This window comes from Myotis yumanensis, unplaced genomic scaffold (assembly GCF_028538775.1).
Source record: "Myotis yumanensis isolate MYYU_CA2020_CCGP unplaced genomic scaffold, mMyoYum1.0.hap1 SCAF_7, whole genome shotgun sequence".
Lineage (NCBI taxonomy): Eukaryota > Metazoa > Chordata > Mammalia > Chiroptera > Vespertilionidae > Myotis > Myotis yumanensis.
In genome coordinates, this window is record NW_027223758.1 from 6,172,714 (window position 1) to 6,187,867 (window position 15,154).

General features: G+C 45.7%; 2 protein-coding genes across 6 annotated transcripts in view; one reads left to right on the top strand and one right to left on the bottom strand.

Annotated features, from left to right (window-relative positions):
- RAB22A (RAB22A, member RAS oncogene family) overlaps positions 1-4,939 on the bottom strand; it is a 66,160-nt gene extending 61,221 nt beyond the window's left edge. For all 4 annotated transcript variants that reach the window (XM_070419707.1, XM_070419705.1, XM_070419706.1 and 1 more), the window contains exons 1-2: positions 4,651-4,939; positions 3,738-3,817 (exon numbers count right to left, since the gene is read on the bottom strand). In XM_070419707.1, the coding sequence (XP_070275808.1) occupies positions 3,738-3,817; positions 4,651-4,686 (116 nt within the window). In that variant the 5' untranslated portion in view covers positions 4,687-4,939. The remainder of the gene's footprint in view (positions 1-3,737; positions 3,818-4,650) is intronic.
- Positions 4,940-5,091: 152 nt separating this feature from the next.
- The window catches only part of LOC139013598 (serine/threonine-protein phosphatase 4 regulatory subunit 1-like), an 81,933-nt gene continuing 71,870 nt past the window's right edge, over positions 5,092-15,154 (top strand). For both annotated transcript variants that reach the window (XM_070419708.1, XM_070419710.1), the window contains exons 1-2: positions 5,092-5,127; positions 5,261-5,305. In XM_070419708.1, coding sequence (XP_070275809.1) covers positions 5,121-5,127; positions 5,261-5,305 — 52 coding nt within the window. In that variant the 5' untranslated portion in view covers positions 5,092-5,120. The remainder of the gene's footprint in view (positions 5,128-5,260; positions 5,306-15,154) is intronic.

The window sequence follows — 15,154 nt, forward strand, 5'->3', positions numbered from 1 at the left end:
TCGGCTGTGAAAATCCCTGCTAAGGATGCAACCTAAAGCTACAAAATGAATTAGGCCATCAAGCAAGAATTTGCAGTCAGGGTGGTCTACCTGGGAATCATACATAAAAAGGGAGGATTCAGAGGATGAGGAACCAGAGGAGACTGAAGGAAAGTCTCTATAGAGGTAAGAAGATAAGGGGAGTATGGTGCAGGGAAGGCAGAAAATTGGGGCAGTTCACACTGGAGACCCTCAAGTTCTTCCATCTGGGCCATCTCACTCATTTACATTCTTGCCAGGCCCCCGTTGGCACTGGAGTTTGCAACTTTTAGAGGGGCTAACAGCAGTACTTGAATCTTAACAAATCAACAGGCACTTACCAAGGGGACAAAGAAGAGAAAAGCTCCCCCGTCCAGGGAAATTGCATATGTAAAGTACACGTGTGTGAAAGGGTATTATTTGGGGTGTGTGTGTGTGTGCATGGGAAGGAGGGAGAAGTGAGCAAGAGCATGAAGGAAGCAAATGAGATGAGGCTGGGTCTTGCCATGGTCTTGAGCAGGGGAAAATCAGACTTGTTTTTAAAGAGGCTCAGACAACAGCAATGAGAACTGGCTGGAAGTGGGAGAGCAGACCTCACAATGGTCTAGGCCAGTGGTCGGCAAACATTAGTCAACAGAGCCAAATATCAACAGTACAACGATTGAAATTTCTTTTGAGAGCCAAATTTTTTAAACTTAAACTATATAGGTAGGTACACTGTTATTAACTTAATTAGGGTACTCCTAAGGCTTAGGAAGAGCCACACTCAAGGGGCCAAAGAGCCGCATGTGGCTCACAAACCGCAGTTTGCCAACCACGGATCTAGGCAAGGCAGGATGAGGGCTTCCAGCTGTGGGATGGTGAGGAGAGGCCTGGTCTCAGTGACTGGTCAGAGGAAGCACAAACAGGGCTGGGGAAGTAGAATGGGTGGATGGAGAACGGTGTGGTGACAAATGGCATCTGATCACAGTACTACTGCCAGCCACCAACACTCACTGCACACTTCCTGTGCACATCCAGCATGTCACCAAATTCTCCCAACAAACCCAGGAGGCAGGCATGACTATCATCTCCCCATCCCCAACAGGAAGGCTCGGTCAGTTGTCCAGAAGTTCTCCCAGCTGGCACAAGATTGAGGCCCTGATTTAAGTCCAGGAAGGATGGTTCTTCAGGGCCATGCTCTTCCCCCGATTTGGCCCATTAGGGAAGACCATGAATATGGGAGTGAGGTATGAAGGACCCGAGGAGGAATACTGAGTTCTGCAGGGGATCAGGTCCTAAGGAGAAAGGCTAGAGGAGTTAACTTTGAGTCTATCTACACAGGTGGAGCTGAGCTGTGGAAGGGAATGAGAGCAGGACACAACTTGGAGAAGACCACTATGTACGAAATAAGTGGGAGGAGAGGCAGGAGTGAACAAGGTTGTGAACATAGGAAGAGAACTAGGAAAGACACAGGAGTTTTAATTCTAACACATCCTGTGATGTGGGAGCCTCCCCAGATCTCCAGGGCCCAGTCCCTGCTGCCTCACCAGCTTCCTGGCTACCCCTCCAACATGCCCTCCCCGATGCTACTCACCACCCTTGATACCACCTAGTTAACTTCTGCTCTTCAAAAACTATTTTTCCTTAAACTTTCTATTGAAGTATTATCCACTCATTTTTTCAATATTTAAATATAAGAGTTGCCAAGTGTTCAATACCTTCACTGTTCCACTAAGAAATCAGTCATTCCTTAAGCCTAGGTTAGGCCCCTTATATGCTCTCACTCATTCCACACTTTTTTGTAGCACAGAAAGTGGTCAAATAAGTCACTTCCTGTATTCAAGTTACAGACTGTTTCTCCTACTTACAAGTCCATGAAGGCAAGCACCAAGTTTATCTACACCAGAGGTTGGCAAACTTTTTCCGAAAAGGGCAAAACAGTAAATATTTTCAGCTTTTCGGACCATAGGGTCTTAGTCACAACTATTCAGCTCTGCCACTGAAGTCCCAAAGCAGTGGAGACAGTATGTGAATGAATGGGTGTGACTGTGTGAAAGCTTTATTTACAAAAACAGGAGGTGGGCCAAAGGGCCATGGTTTGTTGATCTCAGGTCTGTCATCAGCAGCCAGTTTAGCATCTGACATATACTGGTAGTAGGCACTTAGTGAACGAATAAAGAAAAAAAAAAAAAAGCACTTAGTGAATGAAAAAAGAAAGAAAAGCCATTATGGTAGTTAGACAGGAAAGAGTCGGTACTCAGGGAATGTGGTTTTAGTGGAATGGTGGAGGTGGAATTGAGACAACAGTGGTTTGAGGAGTGAGCAGCAATTGAGGAAGTAGTAACTTCTCTTTCAAGAGCTCCACAATTTGAGCGATAGGCTTGGATACTGATACTACCTTCATAGAGCAGGTACATTAGGAGCGTGTTTGCATGCTATGAGAAGCAGGGCTGGGGGAGAACTGATGAATAGGGGGACTTCGGGGCTCAGGTGTGTGGGCGGTTGGTCACGAAGGAGGAAGACACCTCCTGAGGCTGAGGAAACAAGGAAAGGTGGAAGGAAATAAGGGGAAAGCCTGAAACAGTATTCCCTTCTCCTGTGAAATGTGAGCCAGGACCATGTGGTGAGGAGAGGGGATTGAGGAGGTTAGGAACCCCACATGTGTCAGACTGGGAGGGCTGCAAACAGAGAGGAGTGGATGCCCAGGACAGGGCTTCGAGCTGCACCACTACTGGAAACACACCCTTCATTTTTCTCATTTGAGGGAGCTCTTGGGTACTTCAGACCTGTGTTTGCAGGTCTGACTAGGTGTCAGGTGTGTCACTCACTGAGTCACCAGCCCTCCTTGCTATCACTTCCTGTCCCTTCACTGTCCCATGCAGGTAGCAACAGGCAGGCCCTGAGGACAATGAGGTCATGCTTTAAACATGCTGTAAACACTTCTTTTCTGAAGGATATTTGGAGAGTTGGTGGTGGTTTCATCTCCAGGCCTTCATATGTGTATGTACATGTAGTAAGATATTTCTCTACCGGGCAGAACAGCCTTTCTCTTTAAATGGAAGAAACCATTTGATTGGGGGTTTGCAGTAAAAATAGCAAAACAGCTCTTTAGTTTCCCAAGCCTCACATAGTACTAAAACCTATAAAACACAACTCACAGAGAAAGTATTAATAGTACGATATTTGAATACCCTGAGAAGTTTTCTCTAAGTCAAACACCAATCGCTAGTCAGTGTCACTTATCCAAAGAATCAGATACCCTAAAAAAATCTTATATTTCAACATTCATTTATCAATTCATTAATACTACTAGAGCAAGAACGCATGAGTAGGGTTTGGGCCCCATTCTCCTACTTTTCAGGAAGTATGAAAATCATCTAAATACCTGTTGGTTGACATGCCTGAAAAGACAGTATCAGTATCCAGACCCATTTTCACCTGCCCTATTTCAAGGTGTAACTGCTGTTGAGATATAGACTGAAGGTTCTATGGATATTCGAAACTTTAATTCATACTTTCACTTTTAAGTCTTCACTCCTCACAAGTCAAAAGGTAATTTTCTTTAAACACAGCAATCCTCACTGTCTCTTTTCCAAGACCTTCCCGAGATGACGGAACCAACGTCTCTGAGTTTGCTAGTGCGGGCAATGGAGAGGCCCGCGCCTGGAGCGCACGCTTTATGTGGAAGGACTTCCGACACATGGCGAGATGTATATTCAATAAACTTCATCTCTTACCCTATAGTTGGGTTGATGTTCGGATCAAAACTGTCTTCCACGAACCGCCATACAATACTTGATTTGCCCACACCTGTGTCCTGGAAGAGAGTGAGACGGGTGAGTGCGGTTTACCTGCTGGCAGACCTGAACACGACCTTGCGTCCTAAGTTCGGGATTTCAGAAAACGCATCTCGGACACGTTTCAGAAGTTAGGGGACACAAAGGGGAGGCTTCCATAAAGATTCGGTGGGAACCATGAAGAGATCTCAAACGTGTTGCAGGAGAGGGGTTTTGCAGTTTTTAAGTCTTTAGGACCTTTCGAAAGACCCCAAATTTCTGCTTCTTGTGAACGGCGACAAACTCACTGGCTTTTTAAGTGTAGAAAGTAAACGGGGAACTCTGGCATGACTTCTGGGTCGTCCCGGACAGGTCCGGGCCCCGCCCTGCTGCCGGGGAGGGGAAGGCTCTTTGGGGAACCCTCGGGGGGTGTGCAGGGGAGCAACCCCGGAAAGCGCGCTCGGAGGCGGCCCCGCTTCCCAGTCCCGCAGGCAAGTGGGTGCGCGAAGTGTCAGGGCGGGCCCGCAAGTTCCCCAACACCGCACGGGCGGCGGGGCTGCTCCTGCGGCGCCAGGAACCCGCGGGCCGGCTGCGGGCTGGACCGGAGGAGACTTGGCCAACTTGAACTAGCACCTGAGAGGAAACGACTTAACCAGGGGCGACCGGGCGGGAAGAGACCTCGGGCTCCAGCAGGGACGGGGCGGGGGGTCTCTCCTGCCAGCAGGACCCTCAGCACCGGGTGCAGGGAGGGTCCCGGCAGGAAGGCGGTGTCCCGCGCGGAGGCGCAGGGCAGGGGCGGACGGGACGTGGGCGCGCCGGGTGCCCGGCCCTCCCGGCCTCCCGCGGCCCTCCCGGCCGGCCCGCCGCCACTCACCCCCAGCAGACACACTTTGAGCTCCCGCAGCGCCATGGCCCCGGAGCCTGGGCGCGGGCCCGCCGCCGCCCTAAGTTGAGGAGGGCCAGGCCAGGGCCCGCACGGGCATTCCCCGGCGCCGCCGCCGCTCGGCCCAGCCCCGGCCGCCGGGCGTGCTGACGCGGCGGCCGCCCGTTCGCCGGCCCTCGACCCCGGCCCGTCCGCCGCCAGCCGCGCGAAACCCGCTTCAGCAGCCGGGACGGTGCCTCGGCCTCCCGGGCGCCGCCGCCGCCGCCATCTTGGGACGCCGGCCGGGTCACCTGACCTCCCCGCCCACCTCGGCAGCCACCTTAGCCGCGAGGGCGGGGCCCGTCCGGCGCCGCGAGGCTCGTGGGGAGCGGCGGCCCTGGGGGCGTGGCCGGCGGCGAGGGGGCGTGGCCAGGACCATGGGCCCCCGCCCTCCAGGACCACGCCTCTAAGCCCATCCCAAGATGGCGGGTAAGTGGGGTCGAGCTCTGGGGGCGCCGGGGCACCCCTTCCTCCTCAGCGGCGCCCACCCGGCGGGGCCCGAGACCCGCCCGCCGCTGCGCCCGCCGTGCCGCTCCCCTAACTCCGTGTCTCTTGTTTGCAGAGGTCCCCCTGTACTTTGTGGACTTGCAGGATGACTTAGACGACTGTAAGTAACAGTTGGGGCACCCCCGCCCCTCCCGGGCAGCGTCTCTCAGAATTCGGGGCGCACAGAGCGCGTGCGGGGTGCTACAGGCCGGACCCTTTTTGTGGGGACCTAGGAGCGGGACCCCCAGCTGTCTTGATCCGCTGGTGGCGGCCCCTCCTCACTGGGCGGGGCGGCCGAGGATGGGGAGCCCTCCCCTCGCTGGTAGGAGTTTGGTTGTTGGGAAACTTCTAACTTCCTGTCACTTTCTTTCTCTTCTTCTTCCCCCTCCTCCTCCCATCTCCCCCTCTCCTTCCTCCCCCTCCTTTGCTCTCCCTCCCCCCTCCTCCTGTGGTTGCTGCCAGGGATGGGCGGGAGGAGGTCCCCCCCCCCCCCCCCCCGGGGTCTCCACTTCCTCCGTGGGACTCCTCAGTGCCGGGGAGCTGGGAGGTCCCGCTCTGCGGGTGGCCCCGCGGAGTTGCACGGACTTCGCAGTTGTCCTGGGCACCGGCCCGGCTCCTCTCTGGTCCCCCGTTGATCACTGGCGCCTGCGTCTCTCGCGTGCATCTCCTTCTGCTGCCCCCACCTGTCATCTCATTTCCTCTCGCATCCCTGTGAGGGCTGATGGCTGGGGGAGAGGCCATCCTGGAAGGGCAAGCTCACCTTTGTGGGAAGGAAGCTTTCCTCTCCGTTCAGCAAACGTTTCTTGAGCACCTGCTTGTTCTGGACCTACATAGATGAACCAGAACAGGATAGCTCTGGGAAGCTCCCTGTCCAGGGGAAGAGCAGAAAATCCACTCATTCCGGCGCTCCCTGGTGAAGGGGGCCTGTGCACATTGCCAAAGCAGCTAACATTAATGGAAGTCACACGCTGCTCTTCCCTTTCCATCTCCAAGGTTCCTAATAATAAGAATTGGTGTTTATGGTTTAAATCGTTTCGGCAAGTTATCTCTTTTAGAGGGAGGCAACTTTTAAAAAGTACAGTGGTACTCGAAGGGGCACCGAAGGCCGTGGTTAGGAGCATGGCTTCTGGAGTCAGATGCCAGAGGGTGAAATCCTGTTCCACTCTGAGCCTCAGTGGCCTCATCTATAAAATGAGCATATTAGTGATCCAAAAGGGCTTTTGTAAAGGTTAAATTAATAAAAGGTTTAGTGTGAAGCCTTGTAACACTTGGTAAATATTAGCCGCCATTATTACTATTATTACTATAGTTGTTCATATTATTATTTTCAGTAATTCTTTATTGTTGAAAGTATTACATATGTCCCCCTTTTTTCCCCATTTGCCCCCTCCAGCCTGCCCCTGGCCCAACCCCAGACCATCATCGCCCCATTGTGTCCATGGGCCATGCATATATATATTCACACAAATTCCTTGGTTGATTGCCTCCCACCCTCCCCCGCCTCCCCTCTGAGATTCTGCACTCTGTTCCATGATTCCATGTCTCTGGATCCACTCCGTTCATCAGTTTATTTTGTTACTTAGATTCCACATATGAGTGAGATCATGTGATACTTGTCTTTCTCTGACCGACTTATTTCACTTAGCATGATACTCTCTAGGTCCCTCCATGCTGTCTCAAAAGGTAAGAGATCCTTCTTTTTTACAGCTGCATAATACTCCATGCTATAAATGTACCACAGCTTTTTTATCCACTCTCTACCGATGGGCATTGGGCTGTTTCCAGATCTTAGCTATTGTAAATTGTGCTGCTATGAACATATGGATGCTTACATTCTTTCTGATTGGTGTTTTGGGTTTCTTAGGATATATTCCTAGAAGTGGGATCATTGGGTCAAATGGCAGATCCATATTTAGTTTTTTGAGGAAACTCCATACTGTTTTCCATAATGGCTGCACCAGTCTGCATTCCCACCAGCATTGAACTAGGGTTCCCTTTTCTCCACATCCTTGCCAGCACTTGTCATTTGTTGATTTGTTGGTGGTAGCCATTCTGACAGGTGTGAGGTGATACCTTAATATTGTTTTAATTTGCATCTCTCTGCTGATCAGTGATCTTGAGCATTTTTTCATGTCTCTTTGCCATCTCTATGTCCACTTTGGAGAAGTGTCTATTTAGATCCTTTGCCCATTTTTTAATTGGATTGTTTGTCTTCCTTCTGTTAAGTTGTATGAGTTCCTTATATATTTTGGATACTAACCCCTTTATCAGATGTATGGTTGCAGTGGGCTCCCTTTTTGTTTTGTTGATGGTTTCTTTTGCTGTGCAGAAGCTTTTTATTTTGATGTGGTCCCATTTGTTTATTTCTTCTCAGTTTCCTTTGCCCTAGGTCGCAGTGGTTCTCAACCTTCTGGCCCTTTAAATACAGTTCCTCATGTTGTGGTGACCCCCAACCATAACATTATTTTCGTTGCTACTTCATAACTGTAATGCTGCTACTGTTATGAATCGTAATGTAAATATCTGATATGCAGTATGGTCTTAGGCGATCCCTGTGAAAGGGTCGTTCGACCGCCAAAAGGGTCACGACCCACAGGTTGAGAACCGCTGCAGGAGATGTATCCATAAACATATTGTTATGAGAGATGTCTGAGATTTTGATTCCTATGGTTTCTTCTAGAATTTTTATGATTTCACGACTTACATTTAAGCTTTTTATCCATTTTGATTTATTCTTGTGTATGGTATAAGTTGGTGGTCTAGTTTCATTTTTTTGCATGTATCTGTCCAATTTTCCCAACACCATTTATTGAAGAGACTGTCTTGACTCCATTGTATGCTCTTGCCTCCTTTGTCAAATATTAATTGAGCGTAATGGCTTGTGTCGATTTCTGGGTTCTCTGTTCTGTTCCATTGATCTATATGCCTGTTCTTGTGCCAGTACCAGGCTGTTTTGATTATGGTGGCTTTGTAGTATAACTTGAAATCTGGTATTGTAATTCCTCTAACTTTGTTCTTCGTTCTCACGATTGCTGTGGCTACTCAGGGTCTTTTTTTGGTTCCATATAAATTTTTGGAGTATTTGTTCTAGATCTGTGAAATATGCCATTGGTATTTTAATAGGGATTGCATTGAATCTGTAGATTACCTGTAGATTGTACAATATGGACATTTTAATGATGATGATTCTATGAATCCATGAACATGGTATATTCTTTCACTTGTTTATATCTTCTTCTATCTCTTTTTTCAAGTCCTGTGGTTTTCCAAGTACAGGTGTTTTGCCTGCTTAGCTAAGTTTATTCCTAAGTATTTTAATTTTTTGTTTCAATGGTAAATGGGATTGCTTGTTTAGTTTCTCTTTCTGAGAATTCATTAGTGATGTTTAAAAAAGCATTCAATTATTGGGTGTTGATTTTGTATCCTGCTACATAGCCAAATTCATTTATTGATTCTAGTAGTTATAGGTGGAGTCTTTAGGGTTTTCTATGTACAATATCATGTCATCTGCAAATAATGAGACTTTTACTTCCTCCTTTCCCATTTGGATGCCTTTTATTTTTTCTTCTTGTCTGATCTCTGTGGCTAGGACTTCCAGTGCTATGTTCAATAAAAGTGTAAGTGCCCATCAGCAGATGAGTGGATAAAAAAACTGGTACATCTACACAATGCAATACTACGCTGCAGTAAAAAAGAAGGAATTCTTACCATTTGCAACAGCATGGATGGAACTGGAAAGCATTATGCTAAGCGAAGTAAAACAGTCAGAGAAAGATAAATATGACATGATCTCACTCATTTGTGGATTATAATGGACAACATAAACTGATGAACAAAAACAGATCCAGAGATAGAGAAGCATCGATCAGACTGTCAAACCTCAGAGGAAAGGTAGGGGAGGGCGGGGATAGGGGGGAGAGATCAACCAAAGGATTTGTATGCTTGCATACAAGCCTAACAAATGGACACAGACACGAGGGGGGTGAGGGCATGAGTGGGGGTGAGGAGGGGGGGGGGCAATGGGAGATAAGGATACATATGTAATACCTTAATCAATAAAAAAAAAAGTGGTGAAAGCAGACATATCTGTCTTGTTCCTGTTCTTTGTTTTTACCCATTGAGTATGATGTTGGCTGTAGGTTTGTCATATATGGCCTTTATCATGTTGAGATATTCTCCCTCTATTCCCACTTTGCTGAGAATTTTTATCAAAAATGGGTGTTAGATTTTGTCAAATGCTTTCTCTGCGTCTATTGATATGATCATGTGATTTTTGTCTTTCAAATTGTTTTGTGATTTGTGAATCACATTTATTGATTTGTGAATACTGTACTGGCCTTGCATCCCCAGAATAAATCCCATTTGGTCATGGTGTATGATCTTTTTAATATATTGCTGGATGCAATTTGCTAATATTTTGTTGAGGATTTTAGCATCTATTTTCATCAGGGATATTGGCCTGTAATTCTCTTTCTTTGTAGTGTCTTTATATGGTTTTGGAGTTAGGGTAACACTGGCCTCAAAGTTTCTAATAATAAGAGTTGGTGTTTATAGTTTAAATCGTTTAGGCAAGTTATCTCTTTTAGAGGGAGGCAGTTTTTAAAAAGTAGAATAGTACTGGAAGAGGCACTGAAGGCGATGGTTAGGACATGGCTTCTGGAGTCAGATGGCCAGAGGGTGATCACTAATATGCCCATTTTATAGATGGGCATATTAGTGATCCAAAAAGGCTTTTGTGAAGGTTAAATTAATAAAAGGTTTCGTGTGAAGCCTTATAAGAAGTAATACTTGGTAAATATTAGCTGCTATTATTACTGTCATTACTATGATTGTTCATATTATTTAACACTGTTGACCGAGGTACAGTGTAGACACTGGGTTTACTGAGCCGAATGTTTCAGCCGATAGGCATCCTTGAATGGAAGGAATGTAGCATTTCTATTGATAAACCACAGTGAGCTACTATGGTGAAGGTACCTCTCACTCAGATGTGATATTCATTCTGGCTGGAAAAGTGGATTTCTCGCTGTTTAGTTATCTACCAAACCACCCCAAAACATGGTGGCTTAAACCAACAGCATTTTATTATTTCTTACAGTTCAGGGGGTTTGACTGGGTGAAATCTGAGGAGGTAAGAGGTTCAAATTGGCTTCACTGCCATGGCTGTGGGCCAGAGGTCTGCTGGGACTGTTTCCAGGTCCTCAGTCCTCCAGTTGCCTTTTCCACTTAGCTAAGGTGAGCTTCTCAAAGCATGGTGGCTGCAGGCAATTGGCGCTCTTTCCTGGTGGCTAGCTTCCTTCAGTCTTTTTTGTATGCAATAGCCATAAAAAAGGAAGTAAGAGATTACATAGAAAAAAAATTATCATGTTTTTACTTTGGTCCTGTTTCAACAAATATTGGGTTTTAGAGACTTGTAATAAAAATGGCCTTAAATTCTCTTTAGCAAACAGCTGAAGATTTGCCCCAGTTAGGAAGGAAACTACCATTATGGCTCTGAACATACCCATGCCTTGAGTAGGGCAACTCTGGGAGCCTCCTGGGGCTTCCCGTTTGAGCAGGAGTTTGGGTTGGGGGTGCTGTACCTTATGACCTTACAATATAATTGCTTTAATAGCCATAAAAGGAGGGCCTGTGCCCCACTCCCCCAATAATTTATGCTGCCCTGGGTCCCATCTTTACACTTTATTGTGTTGGTGTTTGGGAGGCATTATGCTGCCATGATTGACAGCAGGAACCCTGAGGCCCTGTGACCCACTTCCTTCCTTTAGCTGTGTCAGCTTGGACAGATCACTCACTCTGTTCAATTTCTTCATCTGGAAAATGACATGAGAATAGGGATATGACTCATAGGACTGATGTGAGGATTAGATGAGATATAGTACACATAAAACGTTTTAGCCCAGTGCCTGGCATAATGAGTATTATATTCAGTGATGTTATTATTATTTTAATAATCATTTTTGCTAGACTTCCATATAAGATTTTCTGATTCATTGTTAACAGCTGGTGCTCAGTGAGGTAGGTGATGATGAAACTGAGAGTCAGAGAGCTTAAGTAACTTATCCCATGTGGCACGATTCATACATGGTAGAACTAGCCATCAGACTCTGTCCTTCTGACTCTTGTTCATCTTATTCCATCACACAAACCTCACAAATAGTGTCAACCTGATGGCAAGGGCATGGGTGTTGGGTTGTGTTGTGGTGTTCTATGCCTCTTGTCATTCTTGGGCGTGTTTATCTGAATGATGCAATAACCATTCCATTTTGGCCATATGTGGCTTTGGGCAGGGACACAGGTCATCCTTTTTATAACCCAATGTTCTGCATGATCTAGGTGTTCAATTAATGTTGTTACCGGTGACAGTAACGGATTAGAAGGCTTGTCTGATTTACTTTGTGATTCTTGATTAAATTTGGGTATCTTAAAAAAGAAGCCATAATGAATGGATGCCTTGTTTCTTTAAATCATTCTGAGTCTTCGGGCCATTGCAACATAGAAAAGATTTAATTTTAGAGAATTAGGTTGCTGAAGCAATCTAACTTCCTTCTCTTGAGAGCAGTGTGTGTGGATGGCCTGCTGTATTGGTCCCGGTGGTGGACTGCATGTGGAAGGTGGAGCTGTGTGAACCGGTGCCTATGGGGCATAAGGGCTTGTGCATGTTTGGGTGTGCTCACAAACATGTGGAGGTTGATGAGGGATTACTCTTGGTAAGGTTTACTTAGCCAGTTAGAATTAAGTGTATGCCAGTAGTGAGTGAAAAAAAATTGAGGGGAAACTATTATAGATATAAAGAAACCTAGCAACAAAATATAGTTTGTGGTAAAATTTGGATCCCTGGTTGAACAAACCAGTTATAAAAAGATGTTATTGAGACAGTTGGGGAGAACTGAATTTGGACTGGGTATTAGATTATGTTAAGAATTATTGACAAGAATTATTGTTGCCCTAACGGGTTTGGCTCAGTGGATAGAGTGTCGGCCTGCGGACTGAAAGGTCCCAGGTTCCATTCCAGTCAAGGGCATGTACCTTGGCTGCGGGCACATCCCCAGTAGGAGGTGTGCAGGAGGCAGCTGATTGATGTTTCTCTCTCATCCATGTTTCTAACTCTCTATCGCTCTCCCTTCCTCTCTGTAAAAATTCAATAAAATATATATATTTTTAAAAGAATTATTGTTAATTTTGTTGGATATAATATTGGTGTCACAGTTGTTCAAAGGAGAAGGGTCTTATCAAACAGAAACAAATATTTATGGATGAAATGATTTGATGTGTGAGGTCTGTTTTCAAATACTGCAACAAACAATAAACAAGCAAAAAGTTGGGGAGAAGGATAACGGGAAAAATAGTAGAATATCAATACTTAAGCTGATTGTTGGGGTTTATTATACTGTTCTATTTTTGCATACATTTGAAAGTTTCCATAATACAGTTTTAAAAAAATTTTTCCATAATACAAATTTTTAAAATCTGCACAAGGAGTTGGAAACCTGGATTGCAATTCTGAAGTTGGCTGCAGTTATTGTTGGATGCATTCAGCTTCAAAAGACAGACTCATAGAATATGTTAGTATTAGGGGAACACTGTATTTCTTTTCAAACGTTTAGTTTTTAAGAGCTATCTGTGAAAGAAGTTGGAAGTAGGTGAGAACAAATGATATCGGACCTTTGTTGAGAGTAGGATTAGCAAAGTCAGAGGAATAAAGATAGACTCTTTCAATCTTAGTGCTGGAAGGAGCAGTGTATGTTTGAGCTGGAATAAAAGACATCCTCCAGAGCAAGAAGAGTTGCATTGCAGCTGCTCACTTTGTTCCAGGTTGTGAAAATGTTCTGCTCAAGGACCACAATCAAGCTGCGTGCCCCCAAGGCAGAGAAACTATACTAATTTGAGCCTAAAACCAAGCAATTGAATTTTTTTTCTCCTGTAAACTTGAATCGAGAGTTGATTTAAAAAAACAAAAAAAAAACCTCCCATTAAGTGAAATAGTTTGAACAGGAACAGAAACTTGGATTTGTTAATCTTGGGAAAGAGAACAAAATCTAGACATAAACTATTTTCTAAATCAAAGATGGGCAAACATTTTCTTTTATGTAAAGGATGAGATAGTAAATATTTTAGGCTTTTCGAGCCAGAAGTTCTGATGTCACCACTGAAGATGTGATAGCCTGGAGGCACTCACTGACAGAACATAAACAAATGGGCATGGCTGTTTCCTAATAAAACTTTATTTACAAACACAGGCAGTGGGCTGGATTTGGCCCACAGGGTGTAGTTTGCCAACCCCTGTTTTAAATCAAGCTGATTTCATTCTATCAGAGCCCATAAGTCTGTCAATTAGCTGAGCCAGCCTAATAGGCTGTCTTTCCTACTAGTTTCAGTTTGAAGAGCTGAGCTTTTTGCTAGCTCAACCTCTGCTTTGTTGAGTAACCCTTGACCAGTTGCTCAAACTTCACGTCTCATTTTTCCTGTTGCTGTGTTGAGGATGAAAACATGTACCTGTTTTCTCCCAGCAGGATGAGGGTGGCAAGGAACAAAAGAGTCAGAGCAGTGGAAGCAGAATCAACTTTTGCTTCCCTTCTGAGAAATCGCAATGCATTTCACTTTTGTTGTCTGTATTTTCCATTTCCTGTGAGGCAAACAGATGATCAGAGATTCCCTGAACTGGTCTCTGTTGAAAAAGAATTTAAATGGCTTTCTACATCACAAATTTAAGGTATTTTAAACAGAAAATCTGCAACAAAACCCAGCTAATGAAAGAGAAAGTGGTTTTGACCTTTAAAACACGACTTAGTCTTAACCCTGATGGGGGAAAAAAAAAAGAGATGAGGGCAGGTGGTTGCTTTCCACGTGGGAAGTGAGTCATCCATGTAACACATGTTTCTCCATGTCCTCCAGAGTGCCAGCCTGTGGAGGGCACTGGGGGTAGAAGTATGAAGAAGCCTTGGGTTCCACCTTAGAGATGCTCTTGCCTGGAGGGGAGGTGCCTGTGTAGAGATAGTGCAGAGCCAGTCTGTCAGAAGTGTGGACAGAGTTGGGCGTTAAGAAAATTGCCCTGGCCGGTTTGGCTCAGTGGATAGAGCGTCGGCCTGTGGACTGAAAGGTCCCAGGTTCGATTCCGGTCAAGGGCATGTACCTTAGTTGTGGGCACATACCCAGTGGGGAGTGTGCAGGAGGCAGCTGATTGATGTTTCTCTCTTATCGATGTTTCTAACTCTCTATCCCTCTCCCTTCCTCTCTGTAAAAAATCAATAAAATATATTTAAAAAAGAAAAAGAAAAAAAAGAAAATAGTAACTCCATCTGCCAGGAGTAGAGAGGAGGATGCCCTTTGAGTGGGTGATGGACATTTCAGACAGAGAGAGGTAGAGTCATAGTGAGAAGGTCAGACACTGGGGAACAAGGGGTGTCTCCGAAGGGAATAGTGGGATGAGACTGGGGAGGTGGGGTTGGGGGCGTACAGGGAAGAATGCTTCATCAGCCACAGGGCTTAGACTTGACCTGAGAGGCAATAGGGCATCTGGGGATGTTTTGCTGGGATTTCTGTTTTAGGAAGTAACCCAGGCAGTGGTACAAAAACTACCACTGCTCTTGGGAGCTAACAGCCTGGCAGGGGATGCCGCTTTTCAAGAATCAGTGGCTGGAAGGGCTGGAAAGGTTGAGGTCAGTTGCTTTTGTTCTTGGGTACAAGAGCCCAGAACACATTTGCATTATTTCTATCTACTCTGAAAATGCTTAAAAAAAAAAAAAAAAAAAGAAGGATTTGAATGGCCCAACAATTCCATTCCTGGTTATATGCCCAACAAAACATGACATAGGCTCTCAAAAAGACATGGTTATGGGAGCACTATTCTTAATAGTCAAAGGCTAAAACCCACCCAGATGTCCATCATGAGAACAGTGGGTTATAAATTGTGGTTGTGTTTACACAGTGGAAAACTACGCAGTTGTAAGAGCGAGTGATCTACAGCTGT